The sequence below is a fragment of the Pongo pygmaeus genome, chromosome 10, assembly GCF_028885625.2.
Source record: "Pongo pygmaeus isolate AG05252 chromosome 10, NHGRI_mPonPyg2-v2.0_pri, whole genome shotgun sequence".
Taxonomy (NCBI): domain Eukaryota; kingdom Metazoa; phylum Chordata; class Mammalia; order Primates; family Hominidae; genus Pongo; species Pongo pygmaeus.
Window position 1 is genome coordinate 48,910,911 of NC_072383.2, and position 15,374 is coordinate 48,926,284.

Genomic DNA, 15,374 nt, shown 5'->3' on the forward strand with positions numbered 1-15,374 from the left:
TGGGATTACAGGTGCGAGCCACCGCGCCCAGCCCACACTCCGTTAATTTTTGTATTTTTATTAGAGACGGGGTTTCACCATGTTGGCCAGGATGGTCTTGATCTCTTGACCTTGTGATCTGTCCGCCTTGGCCTCCCAAAGTGCTGGGATTACAGGCGTGAGCCACTGCGCCTAGCCTGGGAGTGGAACACCTTTTAGGAGAGCTATGAAAAAGGACAGGCAGTAGGGCTTTTATAATTTGAAGAACAACTCTCCTCTCAGGGGGAAATGTAAGCTTCTCCTCTCCATTACTGCTGTATACAGCAGAGATCCTTTGAAGATGATCCTTTCCTTTTTTCTTTCTTTTTTGAGACTGGGTCTCACTCTGTTGCCCAGGCTGGCTGGAGTGCAATGGTGTGATCAAAGATCACTGCAGCTTTGATGTGAGCTCAAGATACCCTCCTGCCTCGGCCTCCAGAGTGGCTGGAGCTACAGGCATGTGCCACCATGCCCAGCTAATTTTTTTTTTTTTGTGGAGATGAGGTTTTGCTTTGTCACCCGGGCTGGCCTTGAACTCTTGGGCTGAAGCAATCCTTAAGCCTTGGCCTCCCAAAGCAAAGGTGATGGGTTTTTTTGTTTTTTTTTTTTTTTGAGACGGAATCTCGCTCTGTTGCCCAGGCTGAAGTGCGGTGGCGTGATCTCGGCTCACCACAACCTCCGCCTCCTGGTTTCAAGCGATTCTCCTGCCTCAGCCTCCTGAGTAGCTGGGACTACAGGCGCATGCCACCATGCCCAGCTAATTTTTTGTATTTTTAGTAGAAGCGAGGTTTCGCTATGTTGGTCAGGCTGGTCTTGAACTCCTGACTTTGTGATCTGCCTGCCTCGGCCTCCCAAAGTGCTGGGATTACACGCGTGAGCCACTGTGCCTGGCCAGATGATGCTTTTTAAAGAGTAACATCAGCCTGGCCATCATGGCGAAATCCCATCTCTACAAAAAATGCAAAAATTAGCCGGGCATGGTAGCACGTACCTGTAGCCCCAGTCACTCAGGAGGCTGAGGTGGGAGAATCGCTTGAACTCAGGAAGCAGAGGTTGCAGTGAGCCTGAGATGGTGCCGCTGCACTCCAGCCTGGGCAAGAATGAGCCCTCACCTCAAAAAAAAAAAAAAAAAAAATAGAAAAGAGAAAAGAAAAAGGAGTAACAGGATTAGATTTTGGAAAAAATGACTCCCCAAAATAAACATGTATTTCCAGCTCCTTAATGAACATATCTACTGGAACATCCTGCAAGGACTACAAATTCCTTGTATCCATATGCTTGTAAGGGACACCTAGAGTTTGTTTTATAGCTTAATCAAGGCATAATTGATGCACAGTAAATTGCACATAAAATATACAATTTGATAAGCTTTGACACATGTATATACCCATAAAACTATCACCATAATTAAAATTAAGAACATTTCTGGCCAGGCGCAGGGGCTCATGCTTGTAATCCCAGCATTTTGGGAGGCCGAGGCGGGCAGATCACCTGAGGTCGGGAGTTCGAGACCAGCCTGACCAACATGGAGAAACCCCATCTCTACTAAAAATACAAAATCAGCCGGGCATGATGGTGCATGCCTGTAATCCCAGCTACTCGGGAGGTTGAAGCAGGAGAATCGCTTGAACCCAGGAGGTGGAGGTTGCAGTGAGCCGAGATAGTACCATTGCACTCCAGCCTGGGCAACAGAGTGAGACTCTGTCTCAAAAATAAATAAATAAATAAAAAATTCACCCTCCTTACCATGGTCCCCTCCTATCACTGGTCTTCTTCCCGTCATAGGCACTAAGATGTCTGGTAATAGTGCCAGTCACAGTTCGCCATTTCCCTGGCCATAGGATGGACACATCATGCAAATTGGGCCAGCTGAATTTTCTCTAGGGAATGTGGATCTGGAGAGAACACAGTGGCAGAAGGTGGCAGCTGTTGGAGGGGCTGTCCACACATTCCTGCTGCAGACATCCGGGGGCTGGCTCTTGTCCTTCCTGCAGCCTGGTTCTTCTTTTGGCTCTATGAGCTGTCTAATATCAACATATCCTTTTATCCTTTTTTTTTTTTTTTTTTTTTGAGACAGGGTCTCACTCTGTTGCCCAGGCTAGAGTGCAGTGACACAATCTCAGCTCACTGCAACCTCTGGCTCCTGGATTCAGGCAATTCTCAGTGCCTCAGCCTCCAGATTAGCTGTGACTACAGGCTCACAACACCATGCCCAGCTAATTTTTGTTATTTTTTGGTAGAGATGGGGTTTCATCGTATTGCCGAGGCTGGTCTCAAACTCCTGGGCTTTGCCATGAGATCAGAAGCGATCTGCCCATCTCGGTCTCCCAAAGTGCTGGGATTACAGGCATGAGCCACCGTGCCCGGCCCCAACATATCCTTTTCTTTCAGAGTCTCGCTCTGTTGCCCAGGCTGGAGTGCAGTGGTGCAACCATGGCTCACTGCAACCTCTGCCTTCCAGGCTCAAGCGATCCTCCCATTTCAGCCTCCCAAGTAGCTGGGACCACCGGTACATGCCACCAGGCCTGGCTAATTTTTTGTAGAGATGGGGTCTCACTATGTTACCCAGGCTGGACTTGAACTCCTGAACTCAAGCGATCCTCCAGCCTCTGCTTCCCAAAGTGCTGGGATTACAGGTGAGAGCCACCACGCTCAGCCCCAGCGTATCCTTTATTGCTTAATTTTGTCAGTTTGTTGCTTGCAACCAGAGAACCCACATAAATATACTTCTTTCTGCGGTCACTGTTAAAGGGAAAGACACCACCAAGTTCTAGTCTCTCAAGCTTAACTTAGAATAATTCCTGGCCAGGTGCGATGGCTCACACCTGTAATCCTAGCATTTTGGGAGGCCATGGCGGGTGGATCACCTGAGGTCAGGAGTTCGAGACCAGCCTGGCCAACATGGTGAAACCCCATCTCTACTAAAAATACAAACAGCAGGGTGTGGTGGTGTGCGCCTGTAATCCCAGCTACTTGGAGGCTTAGGCAGGGAATCACTTGAACCAGGGAGGCGGAGGTTGCAGTGAGCCGAGATTGCACCATTGCACTCCAGCCTGGGCAACAGAGTGAGACTCCATCTCAAACAAAACAAAACAAAAACACCTCACTTTTCATCATGTGTCCCCTTCTAGCCCATTACTAAATCTTGCCCATTCTGCTCCCTGCTCAATATTCTGTCTCGTTAAATATCTTATTTTTAACACCCCTCATTGTTTCCCTCGTTCCTCGTACTAGTACTCAGTCCTTGGTAGACGGTTGGTTCTCAATAAATGCTTACAGAATGACCGAACGAATGGTGATATCATCACCTCTAAAAACAAGAGCAAGGATGGAAGGGTTTTGGCATTTATGTGGCATTTATGAAGGTGGCAGGACTTCAGAGCTATTTTGAAAATGTTGTCACAAATATTTTCATATAAAGTAATGATACGACTTGAATCCAAGACTTCCTTTTTTAATTTTTTTTTTTTTTTTTTGAGACAGTGTCTTGCTTTGTTACCCAGGCCGCGCAATCTTGGCTCACTGCAACCTCTGCCTCCTGGGTTCAAGCAATACTCCTGCCTCAGCTTCCTGAGTAGCTGGGACTACAGGTGTGCGCTACCACGCCTGGCTAATTTTTTTTTTAGTAGAGACGGGGTTTCACCATGTTGGCCAGGCTGGTCTTGAACTCCTGACCTTGTGATCCACCCGCCTCGGCCTCCCAAAGTGCTGGGATTACAGGTGTAAGCCACCGTGCCCGGCCTTTTTTTTTTTTTCTTCTTTTTCTTTTTAAGACAGAGTCTCTCTCTGTCACTCAGGTTGGCGTGCAGTGGTATGATCGTTGCTCCTTGCAGACTCAACCTCCCAGGCTGGAGTGACCCTCCCTCCTCAGCCTCCTAAGTGGCTGGGAGTATCGGTGCGCTCTACCATGCATGGCCTAGTTTTTAAATTTTTTGTAGAGATGGGGGTCTATGCTGCTCAGGCTGGTGTAAAACTCCTGGGCTCAAGTTATCCTCCCACCTCAGCCTCCCAAAGTGCTGGGATTAAAGGTGTGAGCCACCACATCCAGCCCTTTAAAATTTTTTTTAAAAATAAGAGATGGAGGTCTCATCATCTTGCCCAAGCTAGTCTCCAACTCCTGGGCTCAAGCTGTCTTCCCCTGTTGGCCTCCCAAAGGAATCCAGGACTTCTGACTCCAAATTTCACGCCATTTCCAGGATAGGATTTTTTTTTTTTTGAGACACAGTTTCACTCTTGTTGCCCAGGCTGGAGTGCAATGGTGCGATCTTGGCTCACTGCAACCTCCGCCTCCTGGGTTCAAACAATTCTCCCGCCTCAGCCTCCCGAGTTGCTGCGATTACAGGCATGTACCACCATGCCCGGCTGATTTTGTATTTTTTTAGTAGAGACGGGGTTTCTCCATGTTGGTCAGGCTGGTCTCGAACTCCCGACTTCAGGCGATCCACCTGCCTCGGCCTCCCAAAGTGCTGGGATCATAGGCGTGAGCCACCGCACTCAGCCGATGATTGTTATTATTATACTTTGTATCCTTTCAGTTTCATATCTTCCTCTCTTGTGCTCAGACCCTTACTCATACCAAGTACTAAACTGTAAACACTAGATATAGCTCTAAAATGTTATTACCCCTTTCCAAGTGTATCTGTTTATCAACCAAAGTGGGGAGTACATGCAGGATTAAGGAGAAGAGTCTGTGGCCCTTGGTATCATAAAAGAATTACAGTTAGGAGTTAGGGTGAGCTGGGGGTCAGGGATGTGACTAAAGCTTTCTGAACCTGGGGCAGAATCAATAACCACACCTAAGTGGAAAACAGTGTGCTGGGTTGCAACAATGCCTTGTGTCAAATAAACAATCCACAGATAGTCAGAATCAGACTTTATTTAACAATCTGAAAATGTGTTCTTCTGGCTTTAAGTCTTGCAAAATGGGTCATAAGTCAAAGACAGATTTGTTCACTATCCTCTGAGTATGTGTGGTTATGTCCCTTATAGACAAGTGTCTGTGTCTATAGATACTTTTGCTTTTTATAGTGATTAAAGCTCCACTTTAGTTAATGTATAAAGTCTTATTCTAATAATGCTAAAACCAGAATTAAATATTCCCTGAGTCTAATGTTCTCTTCTCCCCAGCCTGCCTCCCTCCATCCTTCCCATAAGGCTGCTCCTCCACCTCCATTAATGCCAGGTCTTTAGACAGCACCAGCATTCCTACTGAGAACCCAGGGATAGACGCTGGCTCTTATATCCCTCTGACCTATACCCTCTGGTTGAAGAGCTTCTCTGGCAAGGTGTGGGGCAGGGGCAGTCTTGGCAGTTTCTCTTCAGAGTTGTGGATTTTCACTTGTAGATACCTGGAAAGTAAACATAATTGTGTTAGGTGTTGACCTGCCTTCCCACCAACCACTTATGGAGGGGTTAAACTCAATTTGCTTCTACTGAATTATACTTCACGTAATGCCACTGGCCTCTCTTGAGGGAGGCAATGTGAAACTGGTTGTTGGGATTATTGCAAGGACTTGTTGCAGATATTGTTCATTACATCATTCACAATATCTTTATGATGATTCACAGGAGAATTTCTTTTTTTTTCTTTTCGAGACATAGTCTTGCTCTGTCTCCCAGGCTGGAGTGTAGTGGCACAATCATAGCTAACTGTAGCCTTGAACTCCAGGGCTCAAGTATTCTCACCTCAGCCTCTGAGTAGCTAGGAGGACTACATGCGCACACGATCATGCCTGGCTAATTTATTAAAAAAAAAATTTGTTGCCTAGAATGGTCTTGAACTCCTGGACTCAAGTGATCCTCCCACCTCAGCCTCCCAAAGTGTTGAGATTACAGGCGTGAGCCCCGGCACCTAGCCTCCTTAAGGAATGAGCATCATGAATTGGGTTAACTGATCAGGTTTTTCTCTTCTTGGATTTTAGAAAATCTGGAACCTATTTCGTGGTCATCCTTAGTAAGCTTATTTTATAGAATGCATTTTTTTATACTTGCCTAATTCATGGCTCCATTTTATATCACTATCCTGTCTCATATAATTCTGAGTTTTTCTGCTGTATGTTGTGTATATGTGTGTATGTTAATATAATAAACATATATATATGCAGTTCACATGCCGCATAATGACGTTTCGATCAACAATGGACTCTATATACAAAGGTGGTCCCATAACATTTTAATGGAGCTGAAAAATTTCTATTGCCTAGTGACGTGGTAGCTATTGTTAACATTGTAGCCTTCATAACATCACAGCACAACACATTACTCACATATTTGTGATGATGCTGGTATAAACAAACTTACAGTACTGCCAGTTGTAAAAAGTATAGCCATGCAATTATGTACAGTACATAATACTTGATAACAATGAACAACTATATTACTTGATGTATTTAATATACTATGCTTTTAAAAATATTTTTCTATATATATTATTTTTGAGACAGAGTCTCACTCCATTGCCCAGGTTGGAGTGCAGTGGCACAATCCTGGCTCACTGCAGCTTCTATGTCCCGGGTTCAAGTGATTCTCATGTTCTCATGCCACAGCCTTCCAAGTAGCTGGGATTACGGGTGTGTGCCACCATGCCCGGCTAATTTTTGTATTTTTAGTAGACATGGAGTTTCACCATGTTGGCCAGGCTGGTCTTGAACTCTTGGCCTCAAGTGATCTGCCTGCCTCAGCCTCCCAAAGTGCTGGGATTACTGGCATGAACCACTACACTAGCCTACAATACTTTTTTATTATTATTTTAGTGTGTATTCCTACTTATTAAAAAAAAGTTCTGCTTATTGGCCAGGTGCGTTGGCTCACGCCTGTAATCCCAGCATCCCAGCACTTTGGGAGGCTGAGGCGGGAGGATCACGAGGTCAGGAGTTCGAGACCAGCTTGACCAACATGGTGAAACCCCGTCGCTACTAAAAATACAAAAATTAGCCAGGCGTGGTGGCGCCACCACCTGTAATCCCAGCTACTCAGGAGGCTGAGGCAGGAGAATCGCTTGAACCCAGGAGGCGGAGGTTGCAGTCAGCCGAGATTGCGCCACTGTACACTGTACTCCAGCCTGGGCGACAGAGAGAGACTCCGACTCAAAAAAAAAAAGTTCTGCTTATTAAAAAAAACATTAACTGTAAAACAGCCTCAAGTAGATCCTTCAGGAAGAGGCATTGTTATTACCGGAGATGACAGCTCCATTTGTGGTAGTGCCCCGAAGACCTTCTAGTGGGACAAGATGTAAAGGTAGAAGACAGTGATATGGGTGATCCTGACCCTAGGCCAATGTGTATGTTTGTGTGTTTTTATTTACTTGTTTATAGACGGTGTCTAGCTATGTTGCCCAGGTTGCATTTGAATTCGTGGGCTCAAGTGATCCTCCTGCCTCAGCCTCCTGCATCGCTGGAACTACTACAGGCACATGCCAACACACCCAGCTCTGTGTCTTAGTTTTTAACAAAAAAGTTTTAAAAAGAAACAGAAAAAATACGGAAAAAAGCTTACAGAATAAGGATATAAAGAAAATAAATTTTGGCCGGGTGTGGTGGCTCATGTCTGTAACCCCAGCACTTTGATAGGCCAAGGCAGGCGGATCACCTGAAGTCGGGAGTTTGAGACCAGCCTGACCAACATGGAGAAACCCTGTCTCTACTAAAAATACAAAATTAGCTGGGCGTGGTGGTGCATGCCTGTAATTCCAGCTACTCGGGAGGCTGAGGCAGGAGAATTGCTTGAACCCGGAGGCTGAGGCTGCGGTGAGCCAAGATCATGACATTGGACTCCAACCTGGGCAACAAGAGTGAAACTCCGTCTCAAAAAAAAAAAAAAGAAAAATATTTTTTAATGGTGTAGCCTAAGTGTACAGTGTTTATAGTCTACAGGAGTGTAAGTAATGTCCTAGGCCTTCACATGCACTCACCACTCACTCACTGAGTCACCCAGAGCAGCTTCCACTCCTGCAAGCTCCACTCATGATAGTGCCCTATACAAGTGTATCACTTTTTATCTTCTATATGGTATTTTTACTGTACTTTTCTATGTTTAGATACACAAATATTAACCACTGTTTCACAACTGCCTACAGAATTCAGTAAAGTAACGTGCTGTATAGGTTTGCAGCCTAGAAGCAATAGGCTATACCATACAGCCACACATAATGACAAAATCGCCTAATAATGCATTTCTCAGAGCATATCCCTGTTGTTGAGCAACACATTACCGTATAATATGACCTTTTTGCATTTTTAAAAAATATCTTAACCTCTTTAACTCCTTTTTGAAATAATTTGAGATTTAATTAAATAAATACCTAGAAGATAGGGCCAGTTTAAGGTCAAGTATAGGGAAATGGGCACGGAGACACTATGAAGTCCCAGTTCATTCTTGTTTCCTCTGGCTCCCACCTGCTTGACTGCCCTAAGGGTATGGTTCACGGCTGGATTCCCCTTGTAGCCTGTGGTGAAGATTCCAGCCTGTTCCCAAACCCCTGTCAATCTAATGCCCAATCTATTCTCTGTATATCTGGTCTTACCTCTTCTTGAGGTTCAGGTGCTGTGAGGTTGTTGTTTTCTGGTACCGTGGAGACTTGAAGCTGGTCTTGGCCCTACAAAGAGAAGAGTTCTGCCAGTAAAAGGTGGCTCAACCTTTCCAGCCTCTCAGCGTAGAAGTGTCTTCTGTGCCTTACACTTTACAAGGGTCTCAGTATTTGTACTATTACAAAGGGCAAAATACAGTGTTGTTTCACCAGAGCCTGAAGGCATCAGGAAAGGCTTTCATCCATCCTCTTTTACAGATGAATAAACTAAGATTCAAAGGGTAAAAAGACTTGTTGGGACAGGAAAATAGGTCTTTGAATTCCAGAGTTGTTTCCATGATCAAACACCATGTAATCTGTGTGACGTGGTGTGGATGTGTATCTATAAGGGAGTGCGAGGTCTTAAAATTACTACCTGCCACTTTTAGATAAACCGTCCTCAAGAATGTATTGCAACTCTTACACTTAAGTGATCCTAATTCATGACACGCAGTTAGGAGAAGCAAGTGGTAAAATGATTTCTTTGGGAAAAAAATTTAGGTTCTGAGATGGGAACCCAAAGTGTAGGAAGCCCGGTCTAGACCACGTGCAGGGGTGCACACCTGTAGTCCCAGATCCTTGAGAGGCTGAGGCAGGAGGATCACTTGAGGCCAGGAGTATCAAGGTTGCAGTGCACTATGATTGCACCTGTGAATACCCACTGCACTCCAGCCTGGGCAACATAGTGAGATCATCTCTAAAAATATAAATTAAAAAAAAAAGAAAGAAAGCCCTGCCTAGAAACTGCTATGCTAGGGGAAGACCCTGTGAGGTTTAAAATAAGTTTTTAAAACATGAAATTTAATTTACAAACTATAAAATCCATATTTTAAAAACAGAACCAATTTCTTTTTAATTTTTTCTTTTTTTTTTTTTTTTGAGAAGGAATCTGGCTCTGTCACCCAGGCTGGAGTGCAGTGGTGTGATCTCGGTTCACTGCAACCTCCACCTCCCAGGTTCAAGCGATTCTCCTGCCTCAGTCTCCCAAGTAGCTGGGATTACAGGCGCCCACCACCAGGCCTGACTTTTAGTAGAGATGAGGTTTCACTGTGTTGGCCAGGCTGGTCTCAATCTCCCGACCTCAAGTGATCCACCCCGCTCAGCCTCCCAAAGTGCTGGGATTATAGGCGTGAGCCATGGCACCTGGCCAACAGAACCAATTTCTAACAGTGTGATAGCCACTTGAAATACCATGATTTCTCCTTCAAGGACATTTTCTTTCTTTTTACTCCCTCCTCCCTTTCCAGGTCATGAATTAGCTCAAAGGTGATGTTACATCACCTCCCGGAAAGTTATCAAAACCTTCCATCTCTCTGAGATGATTCAAATGGTAAGCAAGAACAGATTTTTTTCCCAGTAATTTTTTTTTTCAAAAATGGCTATGTTTTTTCCCAGTTATATTTATATTTACACATTTTTACATGTGATATGTCCATAATTCTGCCTGAGAGAAAATATGATTTATAATGCATCTGCAAGGGAAGTGAGCATACATAGGCTTCAGAGGATTGATGACACGAATAGGCTAGGATCTAAGATGCTCTAGTTGCTTAATTCTACAGGAAAAATATTTCTCCTTAGCTGATGACCAAAGCAATCCCACCAGAGAGGCTAAGAGTAAGGAAATATAAATCTAAAATATAAGGAGACAGACTCAGGTGAAAGGAGAGTGTATCCTGTACCTCTTTTCCACGGAGGACAGTGTTACTAGCCTGTTTCTTAAAATGGTCAGAAAGAGTCTTGGCTGCTATAAACTCTTCCCTTCAAAAAGATGACTCCAAGAATGGAAGCTTGTTTTATCATTCCCCAGAGGCAATCAAAGGGTCACTCTATTACTGTCTCCATCTAAAATCATATAATACATTATAAAATCAAATTGAAATCAGTTCAACCATTGAGTTGCTCTTTTCAGTGCAGAAAAATGAGAAGTGGCTATACTTATGTACTCAAAATGCTGCATCTATCCTGCACTTATTCACTATCCACATGTCCTGCCTATCTCTCTCCATCAGCACAGCTGCCTCAGACTAGAAACTGACCACGGAAAAGTCATTTTTATTATTTAAAAAATCTTTTTTTGAGATGGGGTCTCACTCTGTTGCCCAGGCTGGAGTGCAGTGGTGCGATCATGGCTCACTGTACCCTTGGCCTCCCTGGGCTCAGGTGATCCCACCTCAGCTTCCCAAGTAGCTGGGGCCACAGGCATGTGACACTACGTCTGGCTAATTTTTTGTATTTTTTGTAGAGATGGGTTTTTCCTATGTTGCCCAGGCTGATCTTAGACTCCTGGGTTCAAGTGATCCACCTGCCTCAGCCCCCAACAAAGTGCTAGGATTACAGCCACCTTGGGAGGTTGAGGCACTGCACCCAGATCTTTTTATTAAAATTTTTTTAAAGAGATGGGATCTCACTATGTTGCCCAGGCTGGAGTGCAGTGGCTATTCACAGGTGTGATCGTAGCATACTACAGTGTTGAACACCTGGGCTCAAGTGATCCTCCCGCCTCAGCCTCCTGAGTAGCTGGGATTACAGGCTTGCACCACTGAGTCTGACTTAAGGAGAAGTTTTTTTTTTTTTTTTTTTTTGAGACAGAGTTTCGCTCTTATTGCCCAGGCTGGAGTGCAGTGGCAAGATTTCGGCTCACTGCTACCTCCGCCTTCTGGGTTCAAGCAATTCTCCTGTCTCAGCCTCCTCAGTAGCTGGGATTTCAGGCACATGCCACCATGCCTGGCTAATTTTTGTATTTTTAGTAGAGACGGGTTTTCACCATGTTGACCAGACTGGTCTCGAACTCTCGAATTCCTGACCTCAGGTGATCCGCCCACCTCGGCCTCCCAAACTGCTGGAATTACAGGTGTGAGCCACCGCACCCAGCCTAGGAAAAGTTTTTTTTTTTTTTTTTTTGAGACGGAGTCTCGCTCTGTCACCCAGGCTGGAGTGCAGTGGCGCAATCTTGGCTCACTGCGAGCTCTGCCTCCCGGGTTCACGCCATTCTCCTGCCTCAGCCTCCCAAGTAGCTGGGACTACAGGCGCCCGCCACCACACCTGGCTAATTTTTTGTATTTTTAGTAGAGACGGGGTTTCACTGTGTTAGCCAGGATGATCTCGATCTCCTGACCTCATGATCCGCCCACCTCTGCCTCCCAAAGTGCTGGGATTACAGGTGTGAGCCACCGCGCCCGGCCAGGAAAAGTTTTATATCTTGCTCTGTTAGGGCCCTCAGTGCTTCATGTGAATCAAGACTGAAGGCCTCTGAAAGATATACTTCCGGAAAAAGAAAAATAAATTTTAATGTATAAAAAAATAGGGCATCATCATGTAGATGACTTAGGCTTTTAGTACCTCTGAGGAGTCAGCTGAGATAAGCTTATTATCCTCTTCCTTGTCTTCCATCTTCTTTGCCTCTCCAGGCTCTGAAGCAATCTGTGAATCAAAGTGAACAATGGAGGAGAGAGTCCCACACCTTCCCACCCTGGGGGCCATCCCTGTGCCCTTGGTCCATATTAGCTTCTCTCAGATAGCAAGAGGCTCCCGAGGTAGCCTTGGTCAGACACAGGCAGTAATAGGGTGGTGTGATCTAATGAGTGCCAAAAATCTCACACACTTCTCCCAGATATACACATGGCTCATGTGCTAGCCTTCTTCATTGCTCACATGTCACTGCTGACTGCTCTATAAACTTGCAACTCAGCTCCCACTCCCTGTGCCCTTCCCTACTTAATTTTTCTTCATATCACTTATCATTACTAGATTGTAATTTTATTTATTCTTTTTTTTTTTTTTGTCTGTCTTCCTGCACTAAAATATAAGCCTCAGGAAGGCAGGGAATTTTGTTTTGTTCACTGTCACACCCCACCTCCTAGAAAAGTCCCAGGCACACTGTAGGGGCTCAGTAAGTAATTGTAGAATGAATAAATCTTGTTGCCATCTAGTCAGACATTTCACCATAATCCTCTCTACAACGTACCTGACTGGAGATCGTATATCCTAGATTTTTTTTTTTTTTTTTTGAGACAGAGTCTTGCTCTGTTGCCAGGCTGGAGTGCAATGTGGCACGATCTTGGCTTACTGCAACCTCTGCCTCCTGGGTTCAAGCGATTCTCCTGCCTCAGCCTCCCGAGTAGCTGGGATTACAGGCACACGCCACCATGCCCGACAAACTTTTTGTATTTTTAGTAGAGACGGGGTTTCACCATGTTGGCCAGGATGGTCTTGATCTCCTGACCTCATGATCTGCCCACCTCAGCCTCCCAAAGTGCTGGGATTACAGGCGTGAGCCACTGCGCCCGGCCCTTAGCTCTTAACATCAAGGAAAGAGAACTAATTCTCAAGGCGGTCCATCCCATATTTTTTTTGGTCAGCCCCTTGTGTCTCCTTTGCCCTTCCACAATACTTTTTTTCCATCCCATTTAAAAAATTGAGCTAACTGTAGAAAGTTCCTCTTGTATTGATCCAAAATGTATCTTAAAAAAAGTCTTTATACATAGTTTCTGCCTCTGCCCTCTGGACTGTCACAGAACAAGTCAAATCCCTATATGATAGTCTTTCCATATAATGTGACTAGAATATGACTTGAGGCCGGGCACGGTGGCTCACACCTGTAAGCCCAGCACTTTGGGAGGCGGAGATGGGAGGACCACTGACGCCCAGGAGTTTGAAACCAGCCTGGGCAACAAGGCGAAACCCCATCTCTACCAAAAATACAAAAATGAGGCAGGCGTGGTGGCATGCGCCTGTAGTACCAGCTACTTGGAAGGCTAAGAAGGGAAGATCACTGGGGCCCAGAGAGGTCAAGGCTGCAGTGAGTCATGATCGTGCCACTGCACTCCAGCCTGGGTGACAGAGTGAGACCCTGTCTCAAAAGAAAGAAAGAAAAAAAAGAGTATGACTTGATTTACAGATCCTTCACAGAACCAGTTGCTCTTCAATGGGTTGGCATCTCTCAATTTTTTTTTCAAAAGCCTTAAAAATTTTTTTTTGAGATAGGGTCTCACTCTGGTGCCCTATGTGTAGTGGTGCTCACTGCAGCCTCAACCTCATAAGCTCAAGCAATCCTCCTGTCTCAGCCTCCCAAGTAGGCAGCAGCCTTTTCAAAAGGCTGTCCTTTTTGTTTTACTTCCCTCTGTGAGTTCCTGCTTTTAGGTCTTCTCATCAGAGAAGACACACCCTGGAAATTTGCTGCCATTTTTTTTCAGGGTCTATTTACCATAGTCACAGGTATAACGAACTGAAGTGAGACCCACCCTCCTGCCCCCACTAAAGAAGGTAAAGCTCAGGATTCCAACTATTTGTTCTTTATTTTTTTAAATTTATTTATTTATTTATTTATTTTATTTTGTATTAATTTTTTTTTAACTTTTTCTTTTTCTTTTCTTTTCTTTGAGACACAGTCTCACTCTGTTGCCCAGGCTGGAGTGCAGTGATGTGATGTCGGCTTGCTGCAACCTCTGCTTCCTGGGTTCAAGTGATTCTCATGTTCTTGTGCCTCAGGCCTTCCAAGTAGCTGAGACTGCAAACACCACCATGCCTAGCTAATTTTTGTATTTTTAATGGAGACAGGGTTTCACCATGTTGGTTGGCCAGGCTGGTCTCGAACTCCTGGCCTCAGTGATCTGCCTGCCTCGGCCTCCCAAAGTGCTGGAATTACAGGTGTGAGCCATGATGCCTGGCTTCAACTATAGGTTCTTTATACTAGGAACTCCCAGAACTTGGAGGAAAAGAAAGAAATTAGTAAGAATCTGCTCATTAACACTACTAGAGATAAGCCCCTTATAGAAGTCAATTACCGGCTGGGCGCAGTGGCTCACACCTGTAATCCCAGCACTTTGGGAGGCCGAGGCAGGTGGATCACGAGGTCAGGAGTTCAGGACCAGCCTGCCCAACTTGGAGAAACCAGCTGGGCGCGGTGGCTCACACCTGTAATCCCAGCACTTTGGGAGGCTGAGGCAGGTGGATCACGAGGTCAGGAGATCAAAACCATCCTGACTAACACGGTGAAACCCCATCTCTACTAAAAATACAAAAAATTGGCCAGGCGTGGTGGCGGGCGCCTCTAATCCCAGCTACTCAGGAGGCTGAGGCAGGAAAATAAAGTGAACCCAGGAGGCGGAGCTTGCAGTGAGCACAGATCGCGCCACTGCACTCCATCCTGGGCGACACAGCGAGACTCAGTCTCAATAACAAAACAAAACAAAAAATAAACATGGAGAAACCTCGTCTCTACTAAAAATACAAAAATTAGCCGGGTGTGGTGGCGTGCGCCTGTAATCCCAGCTACTCTGGAGGCTGAGGCAGGAGAATCACTTGAACCCAGGAGGCAGAGGTTGCAGTGAGCCAAGACTGTGTGACTGCACTCCAGCCTGGGTGACAGAGCGAGACTCCATCTCAAAAGCAAAAAAAAAAAAAAGTCAATTACCCTAAAAGTAGATTACTAAATTAATAGCTATGAAGACATGAAACAATCCCCAGAACCAAAAAAGGTGTCCAAGAGTATTCTGACTATAGTAAAGATACATACATGGAGGTTATAAAAGGATATAAAGAACCTACCAGAGCCGGATGCAGTGGCTCACATCTGTAATCTCAGCACTTTGGGATGCCAAGACAGGAGGATCACTTGAGGCCAGGAATTCAAGACCAGCCTGGGCAACATAAGGAGACCCTATCTCTATTGAGGGAGGATCACTTGAGCTTGAGAGGTCGAGACTGCAATGAGCGGTGATCACACCACTACACTCCAGCCTGGGCACCAGAGTGAGACCCTAGCTTAAATAAATAAATTAATTAAATTAAA

General features: G+C 45.2%; 1 protein-coding gene across 4 annotated transcripts in view; it reads right to left on the reverse strand.

The window, feature by feature from the left end:
- Nucleotides 1–4,876: 4,876 nt before the first annotated feature.
- The window catches only part of BIN2 (bridging integrator 2), a 45,631-nt gene continuing 35,133 nt past the window's right edge, over nucleotides 4,877–15,374 (reverse strand). For 2 of the 4 annotated variants that reach the window (XM_054444276.1, XM_054444277.2), the window contains exons 11-13: nucleotides 11,924–12,004; nucleotides 8,540–8,611; nucleotides 4,877–5,366 (exon numbers count right to left, since the gene is read on the reverse strand). In XM_054444276.1, coding sequence (XP_054300251.1) covers nucleotides 5,337–5,366; nucleotides 8,540–8,611; nucleotides 11,924–12,004 — 183 coding nt within the window. In that variant the 3' untranslated portion in view covers nucleotides 4,877–5,336. The remainder of the gene's footprint in view (nucleotides 5,367–8,539; nucleotides 8,612–11,923; nucleotides 12,005–15,374) is intronic. The other 2 variants (XM_054444278.2, XM_054444279.1) reach the window with 1 other exon arrangement.